The sequence below is a fragment of the Mustela putorius genome, unplaced genomic scaffold (genome assembly GCF_011764305.1).
Source record: "Mustela putorius furo isolate JIRA1106 unplaced genomic scaffold, ASM1176430v1.1 tig00000596_pilon_pilon_pilon, whole genome shotgun sequence".
NCBI classification, from domain to species: domain Eukaryota; kingdom Metazoa; phylum Chordata; class Mammalia; order Carnivora; family Mustelidae; genus Mustela; species Mustela putorius.
The window spans coordinates 10,352,597-10,372,630 of record NW_025421428.1 but is presented as its reverse complement, the minus strand read 5'-3'; the positions used below and the strand labels follow the sequence as shown (position 1 = coordinate 10,372,630).

Here is a 20,034-nt window from a genome sequence, read left to right as displayed (position 1 = left end):
CCCCTGTCAGCTCTCTCCCCAGCTCCTAACAGCTCTGCTTCCAAGAGCAGGAAAGGTCAGGAGCTCACTCACTGCCTCTGAAAAAGCCCCAGTTCTTCACCCCCCCGGGGCCCTCCGGTGCAGATGCCACCGGTACCTGAGAGCGCTTCCATTTGCCCATGTCTGGAACTGTGTGGATCTCCTTTTTCGGAATGATGAAGTTCTGAGTGGCCGGAGGGATATCCTCCGAAGAATCTTGACAAAGAAAGTGAAGAGGCAAACAGATAAATAGAATCTTCCCCCCAACCCAACCTTCTGCCCCTCTCTGTCTCTCTTACCACCCCCACCATGTCTCTCCCTCTCTCTCTCTCTCTCTCTCTCACACACACACACACACACACATGTTTAAACCAAGACTCCAACCCCCCAGTACCTGGGGTGAACCAGACATGTACCTCCAGGACAGTCAGCCCAAACCCCTCCTGCCTTTCCACCCCCAGCCCGGAGACCCACGGGACTGGCGAGCCCCTCAACAACTGACACGGTCCGCTGCTCGTGTCCTCACCTCCGGCTCCCTCACCGGAGAATGGTTAGAAAAATAAAACCAAGTAGACCTTTTAGACAGAAGCAGGCAATTCAAAGAGGGGGGTGTGGAAAATACAAAAGGCCACCAATAAACACTGGGAAAAAATCGCCAACCTCGGAATAAGCAAAGAAACGTAAATGAGACGAGATGGCTTTTCCAGATCTGGGTGGCAGATGAAAACCATCTGGCAGGGACTGGGGAGGGGGAAGCCCCAGCTCTCCTGCACGGCTGGTGGGAGTCTGGGTAGAATCTGCCGAGGACGCAACTCAGCACTGACTTCTGAAATAAAAAGCCACACAGACCCACAAAGCCAACAGTTCTACATGTAGACAGCAACCTTGCAGGTGCCCAAAGAAACACACCGAGATAGATACAAAGGCCCTTACTGAACGGAAGAAAGGTAGAAACCGCGTACGTATCGACTGACAAGGTAATGGGTAGATAATGATATGGCCATTGAACGGAAATCTTCATAGCTTTTTAAGAAAATGAAGCCTAAATTATTGCCATAGGAAAACAGCCTAAATATTAATAAGTGAAGAAAGAAAATGAAGCTATGTTATATATAATATAATCTCATTATTGCAGAAAGAGCTATACATACTTGGTATAAATAACACGTCTATCAGCATGTGCGTTGGAGAAAATCTGAAACCCCAAAGTTAGTTAACAGTCATCTCTAGGAGGTAAGATGTGTAAGAGACTTCCATTCCTAAGCTACTTACTTACTGCTATTAAAAACTAGCATTCAGTATGGGGCACCCGGGTGACTCAGCCAGTTGGGCATCAAACTCCTGATTTCAGCTCAGGTCATGATCTCATGACCTCAGGGTCATGAGATAGAGCCCCACATCGGTCTCCAGGCTAGACATGGAGCCTGCCTAAGATTCTCTCTCTCGGGGTGCCTGGGTGGCTCAGTGGGTTAAGCCTCTGCCTTCCACTCAGGTCATCATCACAGGGTCCTGGAATCGAGCCCAGCATCAGGCATTGGACTCTCTGCTCAGCAGGAAGCCTGCCTCTCTGCCTACGTGTGATCTGTCAAATAAATAAACTCTTTAAAAAAAAAAGGATTCTTTCTCTCTCTCTCCTTCTCCCCCACCAACCCCCCCCCATTCATGGGCCTGCACGCGCCCTCTCTCACTCTCGCTCTCGTTTTTAAAAAAAGCATACAGTAATTTTGTAATCAGGAAAAAAAAAAAAAACCTATTTCAAATGGAGTTTCTATACTTGCAGAAGTTGGGGGAAAGGAAAACAGAGGGCAGTTCCACGTGCTGACCTAGAAGTAAACCTCCCACCAAAGTGGACTGCTTAGTATGAGTGGCCTCCTTTGCCGAAAATATCCAGCCCACACTGTAGGATTCCCTTTACTTTGTGACACTAGGAAATACATGCCCTCAGTCTCTTCTCCGTAATTCCAAAATCCAAAAAGTTCTAAAACCCCAAAGTTTTTAAAGTAAGTTAGGCATAAATTCATTTGGTACACAGGGCACCTGGGTGACTCAGTTGCTTGGGTGACTGCCTTTGGCTCAGGTCCTGATCCTGGAGTCCTCGGATGAGTCCTGCATCCCGCTCCCTACTCGGCAGTAGGGAGTCTGCTTCTCCCGCTGACCCTCCACCTTCTCGTGTTCTCTCTCTCATTCTCTCTCTCTCTCAAATAATAAAAATATTTTTTTAAAAAATTCATTTCATACAAAAGTTACACCTAAACCAGCATGAGGACATTTCTATGCTTTGCAGATCCCTCTTAGGGAATTTAGATTTTGCTACAGACGTATTTTTGTTTGATTATGGGGTGCTGCTTTCTGAAATCTGGGAATACTCTGAATTCCAAAATATACCTGGTCCCAAGGATCTTGGACAGGGGCTGTGCCTGATTCTACTGTTGAAGATCTGTTGTATTAATTAACACCTTCCTTGAAAAGCCCAAACTCTCCAGAAGGAGTCATTCACAACACACGATAAATTTGTCCCCCTGCTGTCCTCCTAAAACCTCACTGACATTGCCTGAATGGAGAAAGGGGCCAGGGGCCCAAGATGGTTCTGGACCATGTGACATTTGGGAGAATGGAGCATGCCTGGAGAGGCCCTGAGGAAAGGGAAAGCTCTAGGATACCTGGAGACCTGGGCTGATACCTGATACCTGTGCTGAGACCAAGGCAAACTCTGCCTAATTTAAAATTGAAACCACAAAGCCCAAAACACAAATCAGAAACTCTCTTCCTCCTCCCACCTGTTCTATAAGCCCTGTTCCCAGAACCCAACTTGAGGCCCCTACTATTAGTAAATTACTACTTTAAGATACTATTAAATAGGGGTGCCTGGGTGGCTCAGCCGGTGAAGCATCTGCCTTGGGCTCAGGTCATGATATCAAGGTCCTGGGATCCAGCCCCACTTCCGGCTCCCTGCTCAGCTGAGGTCTGCTTCGCCCTCTCCCTCTGCCTCCTCCCTCTTGCTCATGCTCACACTGTCTCTCTCTCTTCCAAACAAATAAATAAAATCTTAAAAAAAAAAGATGCTATTAAATTAAAAGCTTTATAAGTCAGGCTAGTAACCTAACATTATTGTTTTTATGGGAAAATGTGTTCCACATTCCAAATAATCAACTTGCAAATGATCATTAAGAACAGAGAGCACTTCCGTAAATTCCCTGCCAGGAGACAGCCTTCTGAATTTATTTCACAGGTGGGAAACCCTCCAAGTCAGGCCTGCTGCTGGGGGGGAGGGGGGGGATATAATGGCTACTTTGTAGGAAACACTGCAACAACCACTGATGAAACATACACACATGTTGTTACCAGAAACATACACACATGTTGTTACAGAATACACAATCTCAAATCAAAAAAACAAGCCTTCAAACTGGGAGCTATGATAACTGAGTTCCTCTGGCCTCAGACTCTTATCTCTGGCAAAGGTGCCAGTGCCTATAAACTCACAGTATAAAATGGAGTTTTAGAGATGTTCCCTAACCTCCTCCCCAACAAAAGCATAATGTAATATCATCCGTCATTTGAGAACCAACCTACACGTTCAACCTGTACCACCTTTTAAAAGGACAACAGCAATCAACATTTCCTGACTATCCCTGTCTCCCAATGCCCCATGTTTTGCCCTCATCGTCTATGGAACATATACTACAACTCTGCGGAGAAGGTATTTAACAGCCCCATTTTCAGAGATAAGCAAGGCTCAGAGAATGGGATCAGCCCGGCAGAGCCAGGTCTGTACAACTCTAAAATCCAAGGTTTTCATCACTACACTGTCTGAGTGAAGTAGTTCTTTCTACTTGTTCCAAAACGTCCTGTTTCAAACTTCAAAGAAGGACCCCCTCCCGGCACCTGGCTCTCTCCAGCCATAGATATCCCCCCTGAGCCTTCATCTTTTTCAGTGCATGGGCTCTCTCCCCAGCCACCCAACTCGGGAAACACATTCATCTCACTGAGAATTCTGGTTGGCTTCTATCTCTCACAGGCAACACCAGAACTTCTGAGGGCACAGGCACAGAAGTTTTGTACTAAATGAAGTAAATGTCTGGTTTCAGATGCCATAAGAGACCATACCCAGCTCTTTGTTCATCTATTTGATGGGGGAAGAGGGAAATGCTTTTTTTTGATCTTCATACTGTCTCCTCCCTGAGACCTCTCCAGATCCCCAAATGCAAGACAGTTAGAAGGAATATCCAATGCGTTCAAAACATTAGCTGTGTTTGGCCAACCTACTGGCCCTGTCAGAATTTTAAAAATTATCTGCAGTCAGTCCTTCCTAGTTCGGCTGCGGGGAGGTGCGCGTCAGCAAACAGCCTTCCCCTCCTCCAGGAAATGGGTCTCTCTGTAAGATCCTTTCCCTAGTATTTCCACCCCAGTTATTTGAGATGAACTAAAGCCAGGCCACAGCGTAAATAAAAGTTACGGATCGTGATGCCAGGGAGAGACTCATCTCGCACAACCAGCTTTTTAAAATTAGTGGTTTACACAACCAAGGGCAGTTTCTCTCAATAAATGTTCAGCTACTGAAACAAACTGCACAGCCCCGCCTCCAGGAGGGAGAGAGGGGAGGTGGATGAGGGTGGGCAGGGTGCGGAGGAGTCTGGAAACCGGGTGCAGGCAGGCCCAGGCCCACAGAGCAGCACCCCTCACCCCGGGGGCAGGGGCTAATAAAGAAGGCAGCCACAGCAATCACGGTCGCCCCCATCCCTGGCAGCTTCCCCAGCAGCTCAAGAGCTGACTTCAGCACGCACAGCCCAGATGCGGAAAAGGCCTCCCCTTCTGGCCACGGCGCTGCCCACCGGGCCCTCGGGCCGCCCGGGCTCCCCAGGTTCAGGTGTTGCGCCCCACCCGCCACCCCTTCGCAGCCCCGGGTCCGCTCCCCAGATCCCCCCAACCCGTCCTCCTCCCCGCCCAGCAGCTCCCGCCACTGGAGTTCCTCCACCTCCCGACCCGCCCCCTACCCCGCCGCCGAGCCCCCCACACCACACCCCTTCCCCGCCCCCGCGCCGGCACCGCCCCCGCGCCCCTGCCCGACCCCTGTAGGGCCCGGCCGGTCCTACCTGACGGCGACTGCCGCTCGCCCTCAGCCATCTTCCTCCCGCCAGGAGCCGGCCCGGATGCCTGCAGTCCCCTCTCACCTTTCACCCCCGCACCCCTTCCCTTTCCCCGGCTTCACCAAGGCGCTCAGAGCTTTCTGAAAAGAAAGGAGCACCAGCCGGCTAGAACGGAAAACTGAGAATTAAAGTCACCCCCGTGAAGACGACCGCCATGCTGGTGCGGGGCACGCAAGGAGCATGCCCAGCAACGGCCGGCTCGCGGCTGCGGCGCTCACGGGCAGCCGGCCGCCATGTTGGTGCGGGGCAGCTGGGAGCATGCGCGCCAACGGCAGGCTCGTCTCCCTACCGGCCCGCGGGCGCCCGGCCGCGGGAGCGCGGCAGCCATGCTTGTGCGGGGCACGTCCCACCTGTCTTCTTTGACCCTGTCCGGAGGCACAGGAGAGGCCGTTCCCTTATTGACATGGTCGTGTTTTCCTGCCGCTCTGAGAGCGGCGCTCAAGGACACCAAGCGGACTGAGAGGGGTGCATGCTACTGTCTCCAACAGCTTAGAAAGCATTTGGAGGGGGGAGACGGCGAGTTGGACAGGCGCCTCTTTCGCCCCTCTTCCTGGGTTCCACTGCCTCGCAGGGTCTCGCGACCACTAAGCGCGCCCTCGGCCCCGCCCCCGTGCAGCCCCGCCCCACGCTGTGGTCCCGCCCCGCGCTCGAGGCTAGCGGCCTCGGCCCGCAACCGGCTGGTGGCCCCGCCCCGAGAATCCTCCTCCCGGGGGCCCCCAGCCCGCCGCCCGCCCGGCCCGGTGGGTGGGCGCCGGGCCGCCTCTACCGGCCGGTGGCTGTGACGCGGCGACCTTGGCCCGGAGGCACTAACGGGGACCTGCCAACGACGGCGGCGGAGGCGGCGGCGCGGACTTTGCTCAGTGCGGAGGACCGAGCGGACTGTGTGTTCGCGGGCGAGCCGCGGAGATGTTGGCTTTCGCGGCCAGGACCGTGGTGAGTGCGGGAAGGAACCTGGACTGACGGGCCCTGGACGGGGCGGGCGGGCCGAGAGTCGGGCCAGCCAGACACGCAGCTGCGCCGAAATGGAGAAACGGGCCTTGGAAGCGACGCGGCCCGTGGCCACTGTCCTGCCTGGCCAACAGCTGCTGGGGTGGGATCGGCAGGTGGACTAACCTTGCTTGGCAGAGGAGGAGACTGAGGCTCAAGGTCAGAGATCCGATCGAACACACATCGTGTGGTTCTAAATTCCAACCACCCAGGAAAGATAGCGAGGACCCTGGCTTCAGGCAGCACCTCCACCCTTCGACCCAGGGCCAAGGAGCAGAGAGACCGGCAGTCTCTCCCCGGTTATTTCCTGACTCACACACCTGTTGCATGGTCAGCCTGAGCCCTTTACGCCCAGGCCTCGCCACTTCTCCAACCACATCCAGTTGGTCGGTCTCCTTGGGCTTATCAAATGGCCCTTGGAGAATTTTGTGTGGCCGGAGAAATGCACGTGGAGGCCTCAAGCTGGGCTGCTCTGAAGGTCCTCTGAACTGGCAAGAGGCAGCAGGTGGCAACCCCATACCCTTTGTCTCCACCAGTCCCTCCCCCCCAGCTTGTCCGAGTCTACCCCAGAATCCTCCCCACAGGGCAGCAAGAAGTGCTGCCGCTCTGATACAACTTCCTTTCCTCTCTACTCCAAGCATATCTCTGCTTGTATCTCCTTCTGACTATGCCAAGAAGGATGTTCAAACAGACACTACTTAGCCCGGAGGGCTCAGGGTACCCATCCGCTGTCCAAAAGGCTCTTCCAGGTCTCCCAGAACCCTAAAGCTCCACGTCACCCTTGCCACTGACACCCGACTGGTGCCCCCATCTCACAGACAGCTTCTAGGTCATCCTCCAGGACCCACTGGGTGGCCCGATCAGTTTACTACCTGGGAAATTGAGACAAGGAGAGACTTGGCCAGAATTCCCCAGATCTGGAAACTCGAATCAAGCAGAATCCCAAAACCAGCCTCCTCCTTCAGTTTATTTTTTTGTGGCCAAAGTCCTTCATTCTTGGCCCCCAGCTGAGTGAGCCACAGCTCAAGAGAAACAGGCTTTGGTGGAAGGGAGGCCCAGAAGGGCTCCAAGAGTCCCGGAGGGAGACAGGATGAGCTCTTAGCAGCCACTGCCCACGTAATGGCCCTTTCCCAGCATCTGCCCTCTTGTATCAACCCCAATTTACAGAACCAATTTCAGAGTTGTGGTATAACCTCAGTAGCCAGGCAGCTTCTGCCTCCAGCCAAGTTTTCCATCATTAAACAGACCTGTGCAGATTCCAGCAGGTGGATTTTTTAATTCCTCCTGGCACCAGGCCCACCCGGAGAAGAGAGAACACATTCCAGGTTTCCTCCTACTCGGATGCCTACTGCCGGCCCCTTCACCTGCTCCCTAATCCTCCACTTCTGGCCGCTAGGGAAGGTGCCTGCCACAGCCGCCACCCAAGATGCCACCCTAGCCACCGAAGCCTTCGGCATTGCCCCTCTGCCTCCCCCCTGAACCTTGGCTCTTGTCTTCTCTTTCCAGCCCGGGCAAGTGGCTGTCTCTTGCTAGGTTCTGCTCGCCCACTGGGTAGCACAGTTAGGCTTAGAGGCCCAGCCCAAGTCAGACAGACAGGGCTCAGAACCTCAGTCCTGCCATGGAGGACGGGCAGCAGAAAGAGAAGGTATGGAACGATCCTCTGCCACTTGCCTACCCACTGCTGTCCACAGCCTCGGTTCTCCTCTCTCTCATTCTGTCTACCACCAGAGTCTCCCAAACTCTCTCTCTCTGCCACCTCTCACCCACCTGTCAGGCCATTTAGTCTTGCTTGCCCCAGCGCTGCTCCTATGCTGCCCCTGTCCCCAACCCACAGACAGATACCAAGGCCTGGCCCTCACCCAAAGTTGCTGTCATCTGCCGGCTCTTTCTGACTTTTTCTTTTTGCCTCTTATTTCCCAGCGTGGCAAGGGTGGGAGAAAAGGAGGTGGGGGGCCCTGGGCGGGAGCAGTCGCCCCACAGCTTGCTGGCCGGCCGTTGTGCCAGGGTGAAGAAGGCGGGGCCTTGGTGCATCCAGACAGGTGAGAGGTCACGCTCAGCTCCGCCACCCCCAACAAGTGCCGTTCATCCTGACTTGGTTCCTAGGAGCCTTACTGGGATCAGTGGCCACACCTCCTGCCCGCATCTCCAGGCCCCGGAGAGGTGGAGACACCTACAGATTGAGGGCTGGGTAGCCAAGCAGGCACCACCCAAGAGGCTGGCTCTGACCCTGGGGATCGGCACATAAGGGCCGGGGACCCTAGCTTTAGGACTGCCAGGGCCTCCCAGAGCCGGTGAGAGGATGAGCAAGATGTTCTGCTGCCTGCAGGTGAAGCCCCTGAGCTTCCTCAAGCCCTCGTCACTGGTGAAGGTCTCCGGCCGCTTCAAGGCCCACCAGGATTCGCTGCCCCGGCTGCCCGTGCCCGCGCTCCATCAGTCCCTGGACCGTTACCTCAAGGCACTGCAGCCCATCGTGAGCGAGGAGGAGTGGACCCAAACCAAGCAGCTGGTGGAAGAGTTTCAGGCGGCGGGGGGTGTGGGCGAGCGCCTACAGAAGGGGCTGGAGCGCCGGGCCAGGAAGACCGAGAACTGGGTGAGTTCTGAGAACGGGGCCCTCTCGGAGGCTCAGGTCGGGAGACGATCCCTTGCTGTGGCCTGCTGGTGGCCTCCCGCAGAATTTCTGGCACATTCTTCGTGCCACGGGCTTTCTTGAGTGCTTCCTCTGTGCCTCGAACTAGGCCAGGCCCTGAGTGAGCGAGGGGACGGGCCGTGGTCCCTTGGGGCTCACATTCACGGAGGGTGGGCTGCCAGGTGATGAAACAGCGCACAGGTGAGTGAGTGGATGAGTTTCTTGCCGGTGCCGGGAGAGAAAAGGGAGGGGGGAAAGGGCAGTGTCTTTGTTCTGCGTGGGCAGAGAGGAGGTGGTGTTGGATCCGAGACAGAGACAACCGGGGCGAAGGTGGCAAGAGCCTAGCAAGAGCCCAGCATGTTCAGCAACAGAGGTTGGAATGTAGCGCGATGGCCTGGCGCTGGGGTTGGGGGTGGTGAGCATCAGAGGAAGGAAGCCGGACTTGAGCTCGGTGGGAGGGGCCGCAGGGTGACTCCAAGCAGGGCATTGATGCTGCTCAGTGACAGACCAGACCCCCCCTCCTGCCCCGTTCCTTGTCCCCATCTGTCACACAGGTGTGCGCAGCTCATGAAAACGGGTCCACACGGATGCTCCGTGCGCTTTTTCTATGCACCTGCCACCTCTTGACACAGTGGGGAAGGACCACCCTGTCTGCTGGGAAGGAAGCGGGCGTGGGGGTGGGAACCATGGGATGAGACGGGCGCCGGCAGCCCAAGGGGGGACACCGGCAGGGAGAGGGCGGGTGAGTCAGTTCTGTCTGCCCGGTGTATGTTCTGGAAGCGCCACCAGTGGCCCTTGCTGATGGGGGCTGCGGGGTCAGCTGTCCTGACCTAAAGCAACCGCGTAGGGGGAGGGAAGAGGGACACCGGCCAGGACAGGAAAAGCCGAGGGGCAGCAGGTCTGTGGGAGAGAAACAGAGCTGGGTTTTGGCCAGATCAGGTGGGAGATGCTCTGAGGGCAGCAGGTGGAGGGTGCGGTCTGCACACAGCAGGTGGGAGTCTTCAGCGGGCGGGTGGCACGTCCTGAGCTTTGGCAGGGGCTTAGGGGGTCTGCGGCCTGGCAGTTTGCCAACATTTCTAGCCCATTGCTCCTTCCCATAGAAGGAGTACCTTCTAGCTGAAGGGGTAAGCGTGTCCCTTTCTGCACTCACAGGGCCCTCGTGCCCAGCAGATTCTCAGCGGGGGGCTGCCCACATCTGTAGGATGTGCCCTTATTTCCCAGCTCTGGTCAGAAGCCCTGAGATCCCTGGTGGAGTAGGGGCCTCTGGTGGAGGGCGACCGGCTGTCCCCAAGGGGAAGGAATTCCTGTCGGCCCCTCCCTGATCTATAGATGAGGAGGCTGAGGCTCAGAGAGGTAGACGGGAAGCTCAGAGCCACACAGCCACTCTCAGGGAGGCCCTGAGCTCCACAGGGGGGTCTGGCTGACCAGGAGTGCTGTCCTCAGGCCGCAAGTCAGCAGAGCGCTGTTGCTCACTGGCACGTGGGCGCGTGGTCCACAGCTGATGGCCTGGTGCTTCAGGCCAGCAGTTCCCCAAGCAGAACCCGAGTGGTGAAGAGGCAGGTCCCACTGCTGTTTGAGAGGGGAGAGGAAACACAGTGGAGGTGGGAGAGCCCCTGGGGTGGAGAGACCGGCCAGAAAGGAGTTTCAGGCATCTGCTTGCAGGGGCGGAGTGAGCAGGTATGACAGTCAGCAGGTAAGGCTCAAGGATGATAGGCAGTGGCAGTCTGCACAGCCTGGGGACAGGAGCCTTCAACACGCTGTCTGTGGTGGGTCCCCAGAGAGACTGCTCACCTGATGGAAGCCACGCCCCTTGAGCAGAGGACAGACCACCAGGTGGAGACACAGGAGTTGGCGCCCATGTCTGGGCACTAGGGCAGTGTGATTCACCCTCGCAGGGAGCTTTCTGCAGATGGCCCTGACCTTGAGACCCGAGAGAGTGTCTGCAGCCCGGTCTGACACCAACAGAACCCAGGCCAGGGAGGACCAGGGTCCCAAGGGCTACACTGCACTGAGCCCTTCTGCTCCTGGCTTCCTGGATAGTGTCTACCCGGGACGGTCAAAAACACGATTGTCAGACTTTATAGGGTTTTTTCCTTTTTCCCTTTTTTGTCCACCTGGCATATATATATATATATATTTTTTCTTTCTGAAAGTAGTAAAATCATTGACCAAAAGTGTGTAAGAGGGACGCCTGCGTGGCTCAGTCGGTGAAATGTCTGCCTTCAGCTCAGGTCATGATCCCGGGGTCCTGGAATCAAGCCCTGCGTCGGGCTCCCTGCTCCGCGGGGAGCCTGCTTCTCCCTCTTGCTCTGCCTGCTGCTCCCCCTGCTTGTGCTCTATCTGTTAAATAAATAAGTAAACTCTGGGGGAAAAAGGGGGGTGTGTAAGAGAAAGGCAAATGATTCTCACTTCTGCCTCTTCCCCCCCTCACCCCACCTACTCCCGCAAGTTTCCTGCCCCATCTTTCCCTCTGGAGTCTTTGGCTTGGCAGTATTGTCTGATTTCTCTTGCTAAAGCGGATTGCCTCAGGCGGAAGGGGAAATGTGGGCGGTGGGCTGAAGGGGGCGGGGAGGGGGCTCTGGATCTGCGCCTTCACTGTGAGGATCTGCGCACTATATACGCTCTATAGAGGGGGTAGGAGGGACCCGGCCAGGTCCCCGCCCACGCCTCACAGGCTCTGGTCCTTTTCCCAGCTGTCCGAATGGTGGCTCAAAACAGCCTACCTCCAGTACCGCCAGCCCCTGGTCATCTACTCCAGCCCCGGTGTGGCCCTGCCCAAACAGGACTTCGTGGACCTACAGGGACAGCTCCGGTGAGTGGCTCTGGCTGGGACAGGGCTCCGGGCATGTCCAGGGCCCTGATGTCCAACCTCCCCCCCCCCCACCCCCGAGAGTGCAGGGCCCCAGTCCTAGTCATTGTCTTCTATCCGCACGCGTAGCCTTATGAAGTCCGGAGTATCGTCCCTCTCTTACAGATGAAAGGACTTGCCCAAGAGCACCGTTCAGGATTCGCTGATCCGGGCCAGAAAGCAGGGTCTTCCTGGTTTTGAAGCTTCATAACGGGTCACTGCACTGTGGACCATGTCCCCTCCCTCCCTCTAAACCTGAGGCTGTCCCTCACCCTGGTTCTGACACGTCACCCCCCCTCCTCTCTCTGTCCAGCTGGCCACAGGGGTGACCTTTATACACAGTTCCCTTTTCCACACTCAGCCATGTCACTTGCCCTGGCCCCTGTGCCCAGACTACCAGGGATAAAAATACCAGTGACAGGGATCTCCTGCCCAAGGACCAGCCACTCGGGGCTACCACGGGCTTCTCTTAAAGGGACCAGGGCACCCCAAGAGTTCTGACTCGGACTCCAGTCCCCAGTCCCTATGTTGGCAGCCAGGGGCAGCCCAGGGGTCAGGCGTGATTGGTGTGGCCCAGACCATCCAAGGAGGAAGATCAGGTTAAGAGAGGTGGCCTGGGAGACACAGAGGCCCTCAAACAGGAAGTTCCCTATCAGAGGGGATACCCGGAGCTACTGCCCTCCTATTCACACTCCCTGTCCCGCAAGGTCCCAGGTCCCTCTCTAACTGAGGCTTCAGGGAAGGCTGACCTTCCAGGCTCCAGGCAGTGGTTCAGGCCCTTTGTGGGTAGAATCCGCCAACACTGACCAGGAAGCCAGCAATAGTTCATTCATTACACCTACATCTGCCAGAGCTTGGCCGAAGCATCTCCCTGGGCCCTCTAGGAGTCCTCCTTCTAGAGATAAGAGAAAGTTAGCTCAGAAAGGCAAGCCAGGACTCAACGCTAGACTGGTCTTGCACTTAAACTCCTTCAGGCTGACAGCAAGCAGTGAATCAGGAGTGAAGCAATCTGTCTCCTCCCTTAACTAGGCCCCTCCCTTCACCCCCGCGGGCGTCCCTGATTGGGGACCTCCCGCATGGAGTCCACACAGCCGACACAGCTTCTGATCGCTCATTGGTCCCCCCAGGTTCGCTGCCAAATTCATCGAGGGCGTGTTGGATTTCAAGGCCATGGTTGACAAGTGAGCAGCCTGCCCCTGCCCCTCTCTCATTGCCACAGCCGCACAGCCTGGGCTGGGGCAAGTCCAATGACCAGACCCGTGCTGGGGCGGCCCAGAGCTCCTGGCTTTCACTTCCTGTTGGCCCAGACTCTGTAGGGGTTGGGGAGACAAAAGTGTGGGGATTGGGATGCTAGGTCCTCTGCTCCAGCTGCAGAGGCCACCGCCTGGTGACATGGGCCCGACAGACCCCTGGAATTGGTGTCCCAGCCAGCCAGAGAGGACCCCAGAGGCAGACTCACCGTTTCATCTGTTCTGTGGCAAACCAGAGCCTAGAGAGGGAAAGGGGTTTACAGGGCGACCCAGCAGGGCCCACCCAGGGTGGAATACAGGCCTCCCGACAGCCCGCCAGCCCCTGACACACCCCCGGGCTCCTACCGAGTGGGGGTCAGGTCGCCACTTGGGTGAGACCCCTTCTCAGCCGTGCCTAGCAGCAGTTCCCCGGCGGTGTCGTCCTCATCTCTGCTTACTGGCTTGGTGGCCCCCTTACTGTCCCTCTGCCCCCGCCCCTGCAGCGAGACCCTGCCCGTGGAGTACCTGGGGGGTAAGCCGCTGTGCATGAACCAGTACTATCAGATCCTGTCCTCCTGCCGCGTGCCGGGCCCCAAGCAGGACACAGTCATCAGCTTCAGCAAGACCAAGAAGCCACCCATGCACATCACCGTCGTCCACAACTACCAAGTGGGTGGGCTCCCAGCATGCTGCCGAAAATCAGCTTCCCCCGCAGCCCAGGGCCACAGGCCCCCAGGAAACTGGGCGTCTCCACCGCCTGCCTACCCCCACAAGCCCAGCCTGAGGGCAGCCAGGAGGGGGCCGTGGTCCTGCCCAGCCTGGGGGAGAGCCAGGCAAGGTCCTCCTCCGCTCTCATACCTGTGACCTGACTTCACCCCTCGGTGGGGCCTGGGCTGCCAAGGCCAGGAGGAGGCCAGGGTGTGAGGTGGCGGTGGCCGGCGTGAAAACTCCCTCCACCCTCACCCCACCCGCCTCCCTTCTCTCCACTTGCCTGTGCCTGGATAGTTTTTTGAGCTGGACGTGTACCACAGCGATGGGACACCCCTGACGTCAGATCAGATCTTCGTGCAGCTGGAGAAGATCTGGAACTCGTCCCTGCAAACCAACAAAGAGCCCGTGGGCATCCTTACCTCCAACCACCGCAACTCCTGGGCCAAGGCATACAGCACCCTCATCAAAGGTGCCCCCAGGTGGGGGTGGAAGAAGGAGTGGAGCCCCCCACCACCATTCTCACTGAGTGCGCTCCAGTCGGAGCGGCTGTTGATGGCCCATTTCACAGACCAGGAGGCTTGGATGGCTTTAGTTTCCCTCTATTAAGATGCAAAGTTATAGTAACAGTCCGGGTCCTCTGGCTGCGGACCCCACCTGTGCCTCCGTGTTCTTTCCAATCCTGTGTGGGTCAGGCGCATCGTCCCCGGAGCCAGACCCCTGTGCTGGCCCCCTGAGCCACACTGGCCCTCCACATGATCTGGGGCTCCTGTGCCCTCTTTTTTTTTTTTTTTTCTTTTTGGAGATTTTATTTAGTTTTGCACAAGAGTAGGGGGAGGGGCGGGTGGTAGGAGAGGGACAAGTAGACTCCCCGCTGAGCCCTGGGGCTCCATCTCAGACCTTAGGACCCTGAGATCCTGGCCTGAGCCAAAATCAAGAGTTGGGGGCTTAACTGACTAAGCCCCCCCCCGGTGCCCCCTCCTTCCTTTTTTTTTTTAAGTTTATTTTTATTTTGTTGGTAATCTCTACACCTAGCGTGGGGCTCCAACTCACAACCCTGAGATCAGGAGTTGAGCCAGCCGGGTACCCCTGTGTTTCCTCGTTTCTAACATGGGTCCGGTATCGGGCCCTGCTTCATGGGGTGCCAGGGGGCTGCGGGGGCCCTGTTGAGTGTGAAGCTCTGACACCCACACGTGGCACTAGGCAAATGCTCTAGAAGCCTCCAAGGCCTCTCTGGGGCCTAACCTTCGGCCCCGTCCCGCCCCCCTCCCGCCTACCTCCACAGACAAGGTGAACCGGGAATCCGTTCGCTCCATCCAGAAGAGCATTTTCACTTTGTGCCTGGACGCCCCCATGCCTCGGGTCTCCGAGGACGTGTACCGCAGCCATGTGGCTGGCCAGATGCTGCACGGGGGCGGAAGCAAGCTTAACAGCGGCAATCGCTGGTTCGACAAGACACTACAGGTGGGGGCCCCGTGGGGCTGGGACTCCCTGCCCGGGACGCCCACCCAGGCTTGGCCCACTGCAGCCGCAGGACTTCCGGCCCCTCACCTGGGCGTCCCTCGCCTCCCAGCTCATAAAGCAGGCGGGAAGCCAGTAGAGGGATGTGGCTGTAATTACTGGAAGGTCAGCCTGTCATTACTGGGCCTGGCCCAGAAACCGCTGTCACCCCTTCCGCACATCAGAGGGAGCCTGGGCTGTGGGGCCTGGCAGAGCGGCGTGGTCTTGGCCGTGACTTTCCTTCTCTGCACCTTTAAGACGACTCCCGGGGAGGGCACTGCAGGGACTCAGTGAGGTGTATGGGTATGGGATGTGCTTGCTTGCTGTGGCCTAGAATGGGCCTGAGGCCCCTGCTGAGCGTCAGCTGTTACTAATGACAGTAATAAGTCAGCCTAACCCCTGAGATGGCTTCAGAGAGGCGCTTCCCACGGCCCCAGCCAGCACAGAGTGGCCCCAGGGCCCCGGGCTTGACGGGTTCCCGCTCCCCTCCATAGTTCATTGTGGCCGAAGACGGCTCCTGTGGGCTTGTTTATGAGCACGCGGCGGCGGAGGGGCCCCCCATCATCGCCCTTGTGGACCACGTCATTGAGTTCACGTGAGCATGCTTGTCCCACCTGGGTTTGCGCTGTGGCTCTGCCACTTCCCAGCTACGGGACCTTGGACAAGTCCCTTGCCCTCTGCAGGCCCCTGGAAACGGGAGTGAAGGCAGTTTTCTAAGGAGCACACCCAGGGTCTCCCTAGGCTGGCTCCCTCCAGCCTTGGGGACCCATGCCCCCCACCCCAGGCCTAGGTATGGACCCAGGCTCCCGAGGCCCCCATGTCCCATGCAGGAAGAAACCTGAGCTCGTGCGGTCCCCCATGGTGCCCCTGCCCATGCCCAAGAAGCTGCGGTTCAACATCACCCCCGAGATCAAGAGTGACATTGAGAAGGCCAAGCAGAACCTCAGCATGTAAGCACCGGGAATGGGGGGCTTACGTCAGGTTAAAGGCCCGGCGCCCTGGGGCCTGCCAGGCTCCTGTTCGCAGCTGTCATCCTGCAGGGCTGTGACCGAGAGCTCTTGGGCCGTCTCCTTCACCCACCTCCCTCCTGCTGCCCCCCCGCCCCAGCATGATCCAGGACCTGGATGTCGTGGTCTTGGTGTTCCACCACTTTGGGAAAGACTTCCCCAAGTCAGAGAAGCTGAGCCCGGATGCCTTTGTCCAGATGGCACTACAGCTGGCCTACTACAGGTGTGCTCCACCGGCACCCTGCCTGCGGAGGAGGCTCGAGGCCGGGCGGGTGGGGGGTTGGGGAGGGTGGAGGCGGGGCAGGCTGCCTGCGGGGCGTGCTCAGCCCCCTCTCCCACCCCAGGATCTACAAACAAGCGTGTGCCACGTACGAGAGCGCCTCCCTGCGGATGTTTCACCTGGGGCGCACAGACACCATCCGCTCTGCCTCCGTGGACTCGCTGGCCTTCGTCAAAGCCATGGATGACCCCAGTGTGTCGGTGAGAGGTCTGGGGTAAGGGTGGGCAAGCTGGCCTCCTCTCCTGTACGTTCTGTCATTCCACCTCGATTGAGCACCTACTGCTTCCCACCCTCTGGTGGGCCCTGGAAATCTACCAGGGGTTGGAGTCATGAATTTGGCCCTGAGCTTCCCTGCGGTCAGACACCAAGAGGAACTGCTCTGCAGCCAGCATCTGCCCTGGGGCTCAGGCCTCGGGGGAGGACATAGGAGAGAGGCAGTAGTTCCAGTTCCTGCTCTCAGGGGGCGCGGACACCAGTGCTGGCTGGGAAGTGGGCTGCTGGGGTGTGGGCGGCCAGCGATGGGGAAGGAACTTGTACTCCGACTCCCTCACCCCTAGGAGCACCAGAAGGTGGAGCTGCTGCGGAAGGCTGTGCAGGCACACAGAGCCTATACTGACCAGGTGACCGTGACCGCGTGACCTGGTTTCCCAGATCTCCAGGGCTGCTCACCCTTACCATGAATCCCTCCTCCCCAAACCTTGAGACCCTTGGGGCACTTGGAGCCAGGCTGAATATCCCCCTTTTAAAGTTGGAGAAACCGAGGCTGAGGCCAGTGACTTTGTTGGTCCCGGGTTAACCTCTGGATCTTGGCGTCATGCTCTCTCCTCAATGGCCCCGGAGCCCAGGACTCTGAGGGTTTGCAGGGTCTGGCCAACAGCACCCATCCTGCCCTCTGACAGCTTGGAGCGGCAGTCAAGGGGGTGAGGTCTGGGTTCCCATCCGCCTCTGAACACCTTGTGTGCCAGGCTCTGCCCACGTGCCACACAGAGGTCCATTTCGGTCTCAGTGACACCCTGTAAAGGGAAATTCAGTGACCACCCCCATTTTATAGATGAACATACTGAGCCTCCAGGATGTAGAGGAACTGCCAAGGTCTCATAGCCAGAATAGGGCCAGGACACCCAGCTATAGGCCTGTGTTCTTAAATCCTGCCCTGCCCCTCTCTGGGCAGTTCCCTGGGTCTCAGTTTCCCCATCTGTAAAGTGAGGGCTGTCCTGCTTGGACCCTCTGTTCTCATGAGTCCAAGGGACCACTGCATGGAAGAGGCGCTGCGGCCGTAGGCTTTTGAGGAAGGTCATGGGCACCCTCTGGGCCTGCAGCCGCTGTGCCTGACAGCTCCCCCTCTCACAGGCCATCCGGGGGGAGGCCTTCGACCGGCACCTGCTGGGCCTGAAGCTACAGGCCATTGAGGACCTGGTGAGCATGCCCGACATCTTCATGGACACCTCCTATGCCATCGCCATGCACTTCAACCTCTCCACCAGCCAGGTAGGCCACTGCCCCAGAACCATCTGGATGTTCCTGCACTCCGGGCCCCTGCCACTGCCGTAGGTGCCCTGGGATGGGACAGGACAGACCCTCGCTGGAGCTGGACAAAGGCTATCCCGAATAGAGCCAAGGTGCAGAGCATGGTCAGACCTTTGTAGTGGCGTGACCCTTAGAGGGCACCCCATGTCCGCTGCCAAAGCAGCTGAGTTCCAGTGGAAGAGCTGGGGTCAGGGGGCTACGCTGCAGCTCAGGGAGGCTGAGAAGGAGTCCGAGTTCCCCCCAGGTGGGAGAATCGACTTCATCCATTCACTGTTCAGACACAAAGGAACGTCTGAGTCCTGCCATCCAGTGCTGGGCACTGGGACACAAGGACACATCCCTGTCCCTGTCCCTGGGGGCTCACACAGTAGGCTGGAAGCACAGGGACGGGGACATTGGTGCCCCTCCCACTCTCCCACTCCTCCCGCCAGGGAGTGCTGGGGTTCAGGGAAGGCTCAAGGAAGGAGCCCTTAAAGCTCCCTCGGGAATGGCAAGGAAGGCTCCATAGAGACCTGGCTCCAGAGCTGCACCCCAAGGAGGAGGAGAAGTTAGGCATCCGCTGGAGAAGGGGAGGGGGCATCTCGGGCAGAGTACAGTGCGTGTGGAGATGCAGAAAGGCTGGCTGGTGCCCCCGCGGGGCTGGAGGGGAGCCCGTGGGGTGGGACAAAAGCCTCGGTCCCGTGCTGTCTCCAGGTCCCTGCCAAGACGGACTGTGTCATGTTCTTCGGGCCCGTGGTCCCCGATGGCTACGGCATCTGCTACAACCCCATGGAGGCGCACATCAACTTCTCCGTGTCGGCCTACAACAGCTGCGCAGAGACCAACGCAGCCCGCCTGGCGCACTACCTGGAGAAGGCGCTCCTGGACATGCGCGCTCTGCTGCAGAGTCACCCCCGAGCCAAGCTCTGAGCCCCCGGTGCTCAGGCCTGCCGGCGTCACAGCCCAGCCGACCCCAGCAGTGGGCCGCCCACCAGGGTTCTGCTCCGTTGCCCCCCACCCCCCCGCCAACCCCAGACCCTGTGCATCTGATCACACAGGGATCTGATCATGCAGGGCCTGCGGGCGTGAGCCAGTACCTTCCATGGCTCATCCGCAGCCTGCACTGGGGCCCGGGGCCTGGGCTGAGCTCCAAGGCTGAGTAGGACAGAAGGCCCAGGCACCCGGCGCGCATTACCCATGAGCCCACCTACAGGGAAAGGAACCAGAAGAGCCTGTCCCTCGCCAGTGGAGCAGACTGGCAAGTCCCTTTCTTGCTAGCTCAGCTCTAGCCAGCCTCCTGCCCTCTACGCTGCTGGGCCAGTGTCTGTGCCCCGATCCCCAGGCTCCCGAGGATCTAGAGACAGGACTCTCTAGAGCCAGGGGTCTCCAGGCCTCCCTGAGGCTGAGGCCAGAGTGCAGGGTGTGCCGGTAAGGGAAACCCAAGGCCTCGACTCGGCCCACCCTTGCCTGGCAGTGCTGTCTTCCCGGGGTGCTGCTGTGCTCTTTTGGGTGATGTGGCCCGTGAGCCCTGACTCGCTCGCTTCCACTCAGCTTGATTCCTGAACCACATTGATGGTTGTGTAACAGTAACATGCAAGGTGATTAATAAAGGAGAAATTTGTCGGTGGAGACGTGTAGATCCTCTGGCTTCCTCCATTTTGCAGATGCGGAAACAAGATTAAGAGGTTAAGGTCACCCAGCCACTAAATGGCAGAGATTTCCAGAGGAGCCCTGGTAGCTAAGCACCCAGCCCTAACACCCCACCCACTCAGACAACCCGGGGCAGCGGGTGGAGGAGAAAGGAGCCAGGTGGACACTGGCCGAGACTCAGCCCCATAGGAGGAGGACAGAGGGCCCCAGCCCGGGACGCACAGGAAGGTGCTGGCTGGCCCAAGGAACAGACAGGTGGAACTGACCTGTCCTAGGCACTAGGGATTGTCCAGCCCAAGCCTGTTCACAGCCACACAGATGGGTTCCTCATTCTCTGATGAAGACAGGAGAGGGTATGCCCCTTGCCCAAAGTCCCAGGGAACAAGAGATGTGGCCCAGAGAATGGGGCCAGACCACCTAGGGCCCCATACAGGGGGATTCTCCCAAGACAGTGAGGAGGGTGTTTTAGGAAGATGCCGAGGAATGGGTTGAAGGGGGCCTGGCTGGGCTGTGGATGAGGGAGCCATG

At 58.0% G+C, this 20,034-nt stretch overlaps 2 protein-coding genes across 7 annotated transcripts in view; one reads left to right on the top strand and one right to left on the bottom strand.

The window, feature by feature from the left end:
• PTPA (protein phosphatase 2 phosphatase activator) overlaps positions 1–5,540 on the bottom strand; it is a 29,637-nt gene extending 24,097 nt beyond the window's left edge. For 2 of the 4 annotated variants that reach the window (XM_045082566.1, XM_045082568.1), the window contains exons 1-2: positions 5,112–5,429; positions 137–234 (exon numbers count right to left, since the gene is read on the bottom strand). In XM_045082566.1, the coding sequence (XP_044938501.1) occupies positions 137–234; positions 5,112–5,142 (129 nt within the window). In that variant the 5' untranslated portion in view covers positions 5,143–5,429. Of the gene's footprint in view, positions 1–136; positions 235–5,111; positions 5,430–5,515 lie in introns of those variants that run through there. The other 2 variants (XM_045082567.1, XM_045082565.1) reach the window with 2 other exon arrangements.
• A 247-nt stretch (positions 5,541–5,787) lies between these two features.
• CRAT (carnitine O-acetyltransferase) lies at positions 5,788–19,485 on the top strand. Of its 3 annotated transcripts, XM_004757127.2 has the most exons (15): positions 5,791–6,098; positions 7,659–7,797; positions 8,479–8,742; positions 11,472–11,590; positions 12,754–12,807; positions 13,359–13,524; positions 13,861–14,035; positions 14,849–15,027; positions 15,558–15,658; positions 15,894–16,013; positions 16,171–16,293; positions 16,415–16,550; positions 16,908–16,970; positions 17,701–17,838; positions 18,571–19,485. In XM_004757127.2, exons 2-15 carry the CDS (start codon positions 7,771–7,773, stop codon positions 18,784–18,786), a joined length of 1,881 nt encoding a protein of 626 aa, XP_004757184.1. In that variant the 5' UTR covers positions 5,791–6,098; positions 7,659–7,770; the 3' UTR covers positions 18,787–19,485. The 3 variants fall into 3 exon arrangements, 2 of the variants coding, with proteins under 2 accessions (XP_004757184.1, XP_004757183.1); XR_006607447.1 differs by lacking the exon at positions 18,571–19,485 and having other exon boundaries at positions 5,788–6,098; positions 16,104–16,293; positions 17,701–17,780; XM_004757126.2 differs by lacking the exon at positions 7,659–7,797.
• Positions 19,486–20,034: the final 549 nt, after the last annotated feature.

Bases quoted from the DNA above. Each gene is read 5' to 3' on its own strand.
- CRAT (XM_004757126.2), top strand. From the start codon at position 6,072: ATGTTGGCTTTCGCGGCCAGGACCGTG. The intron at 16,014-16,170 runs GTAAGCACCGGG...CCCCCGCCCCAG, and splicing joins GCCAAGCAGAACCTCAGCAT to CATGATCCAGGACCTGGATG. The intron at 16,971-17,700 runs GTGACCGTGACC...CCCCTCTCACAG, and splicing joins ACAGAGCCTATACTGACCAG to GCCATCCGGGGGGAGGCCTT.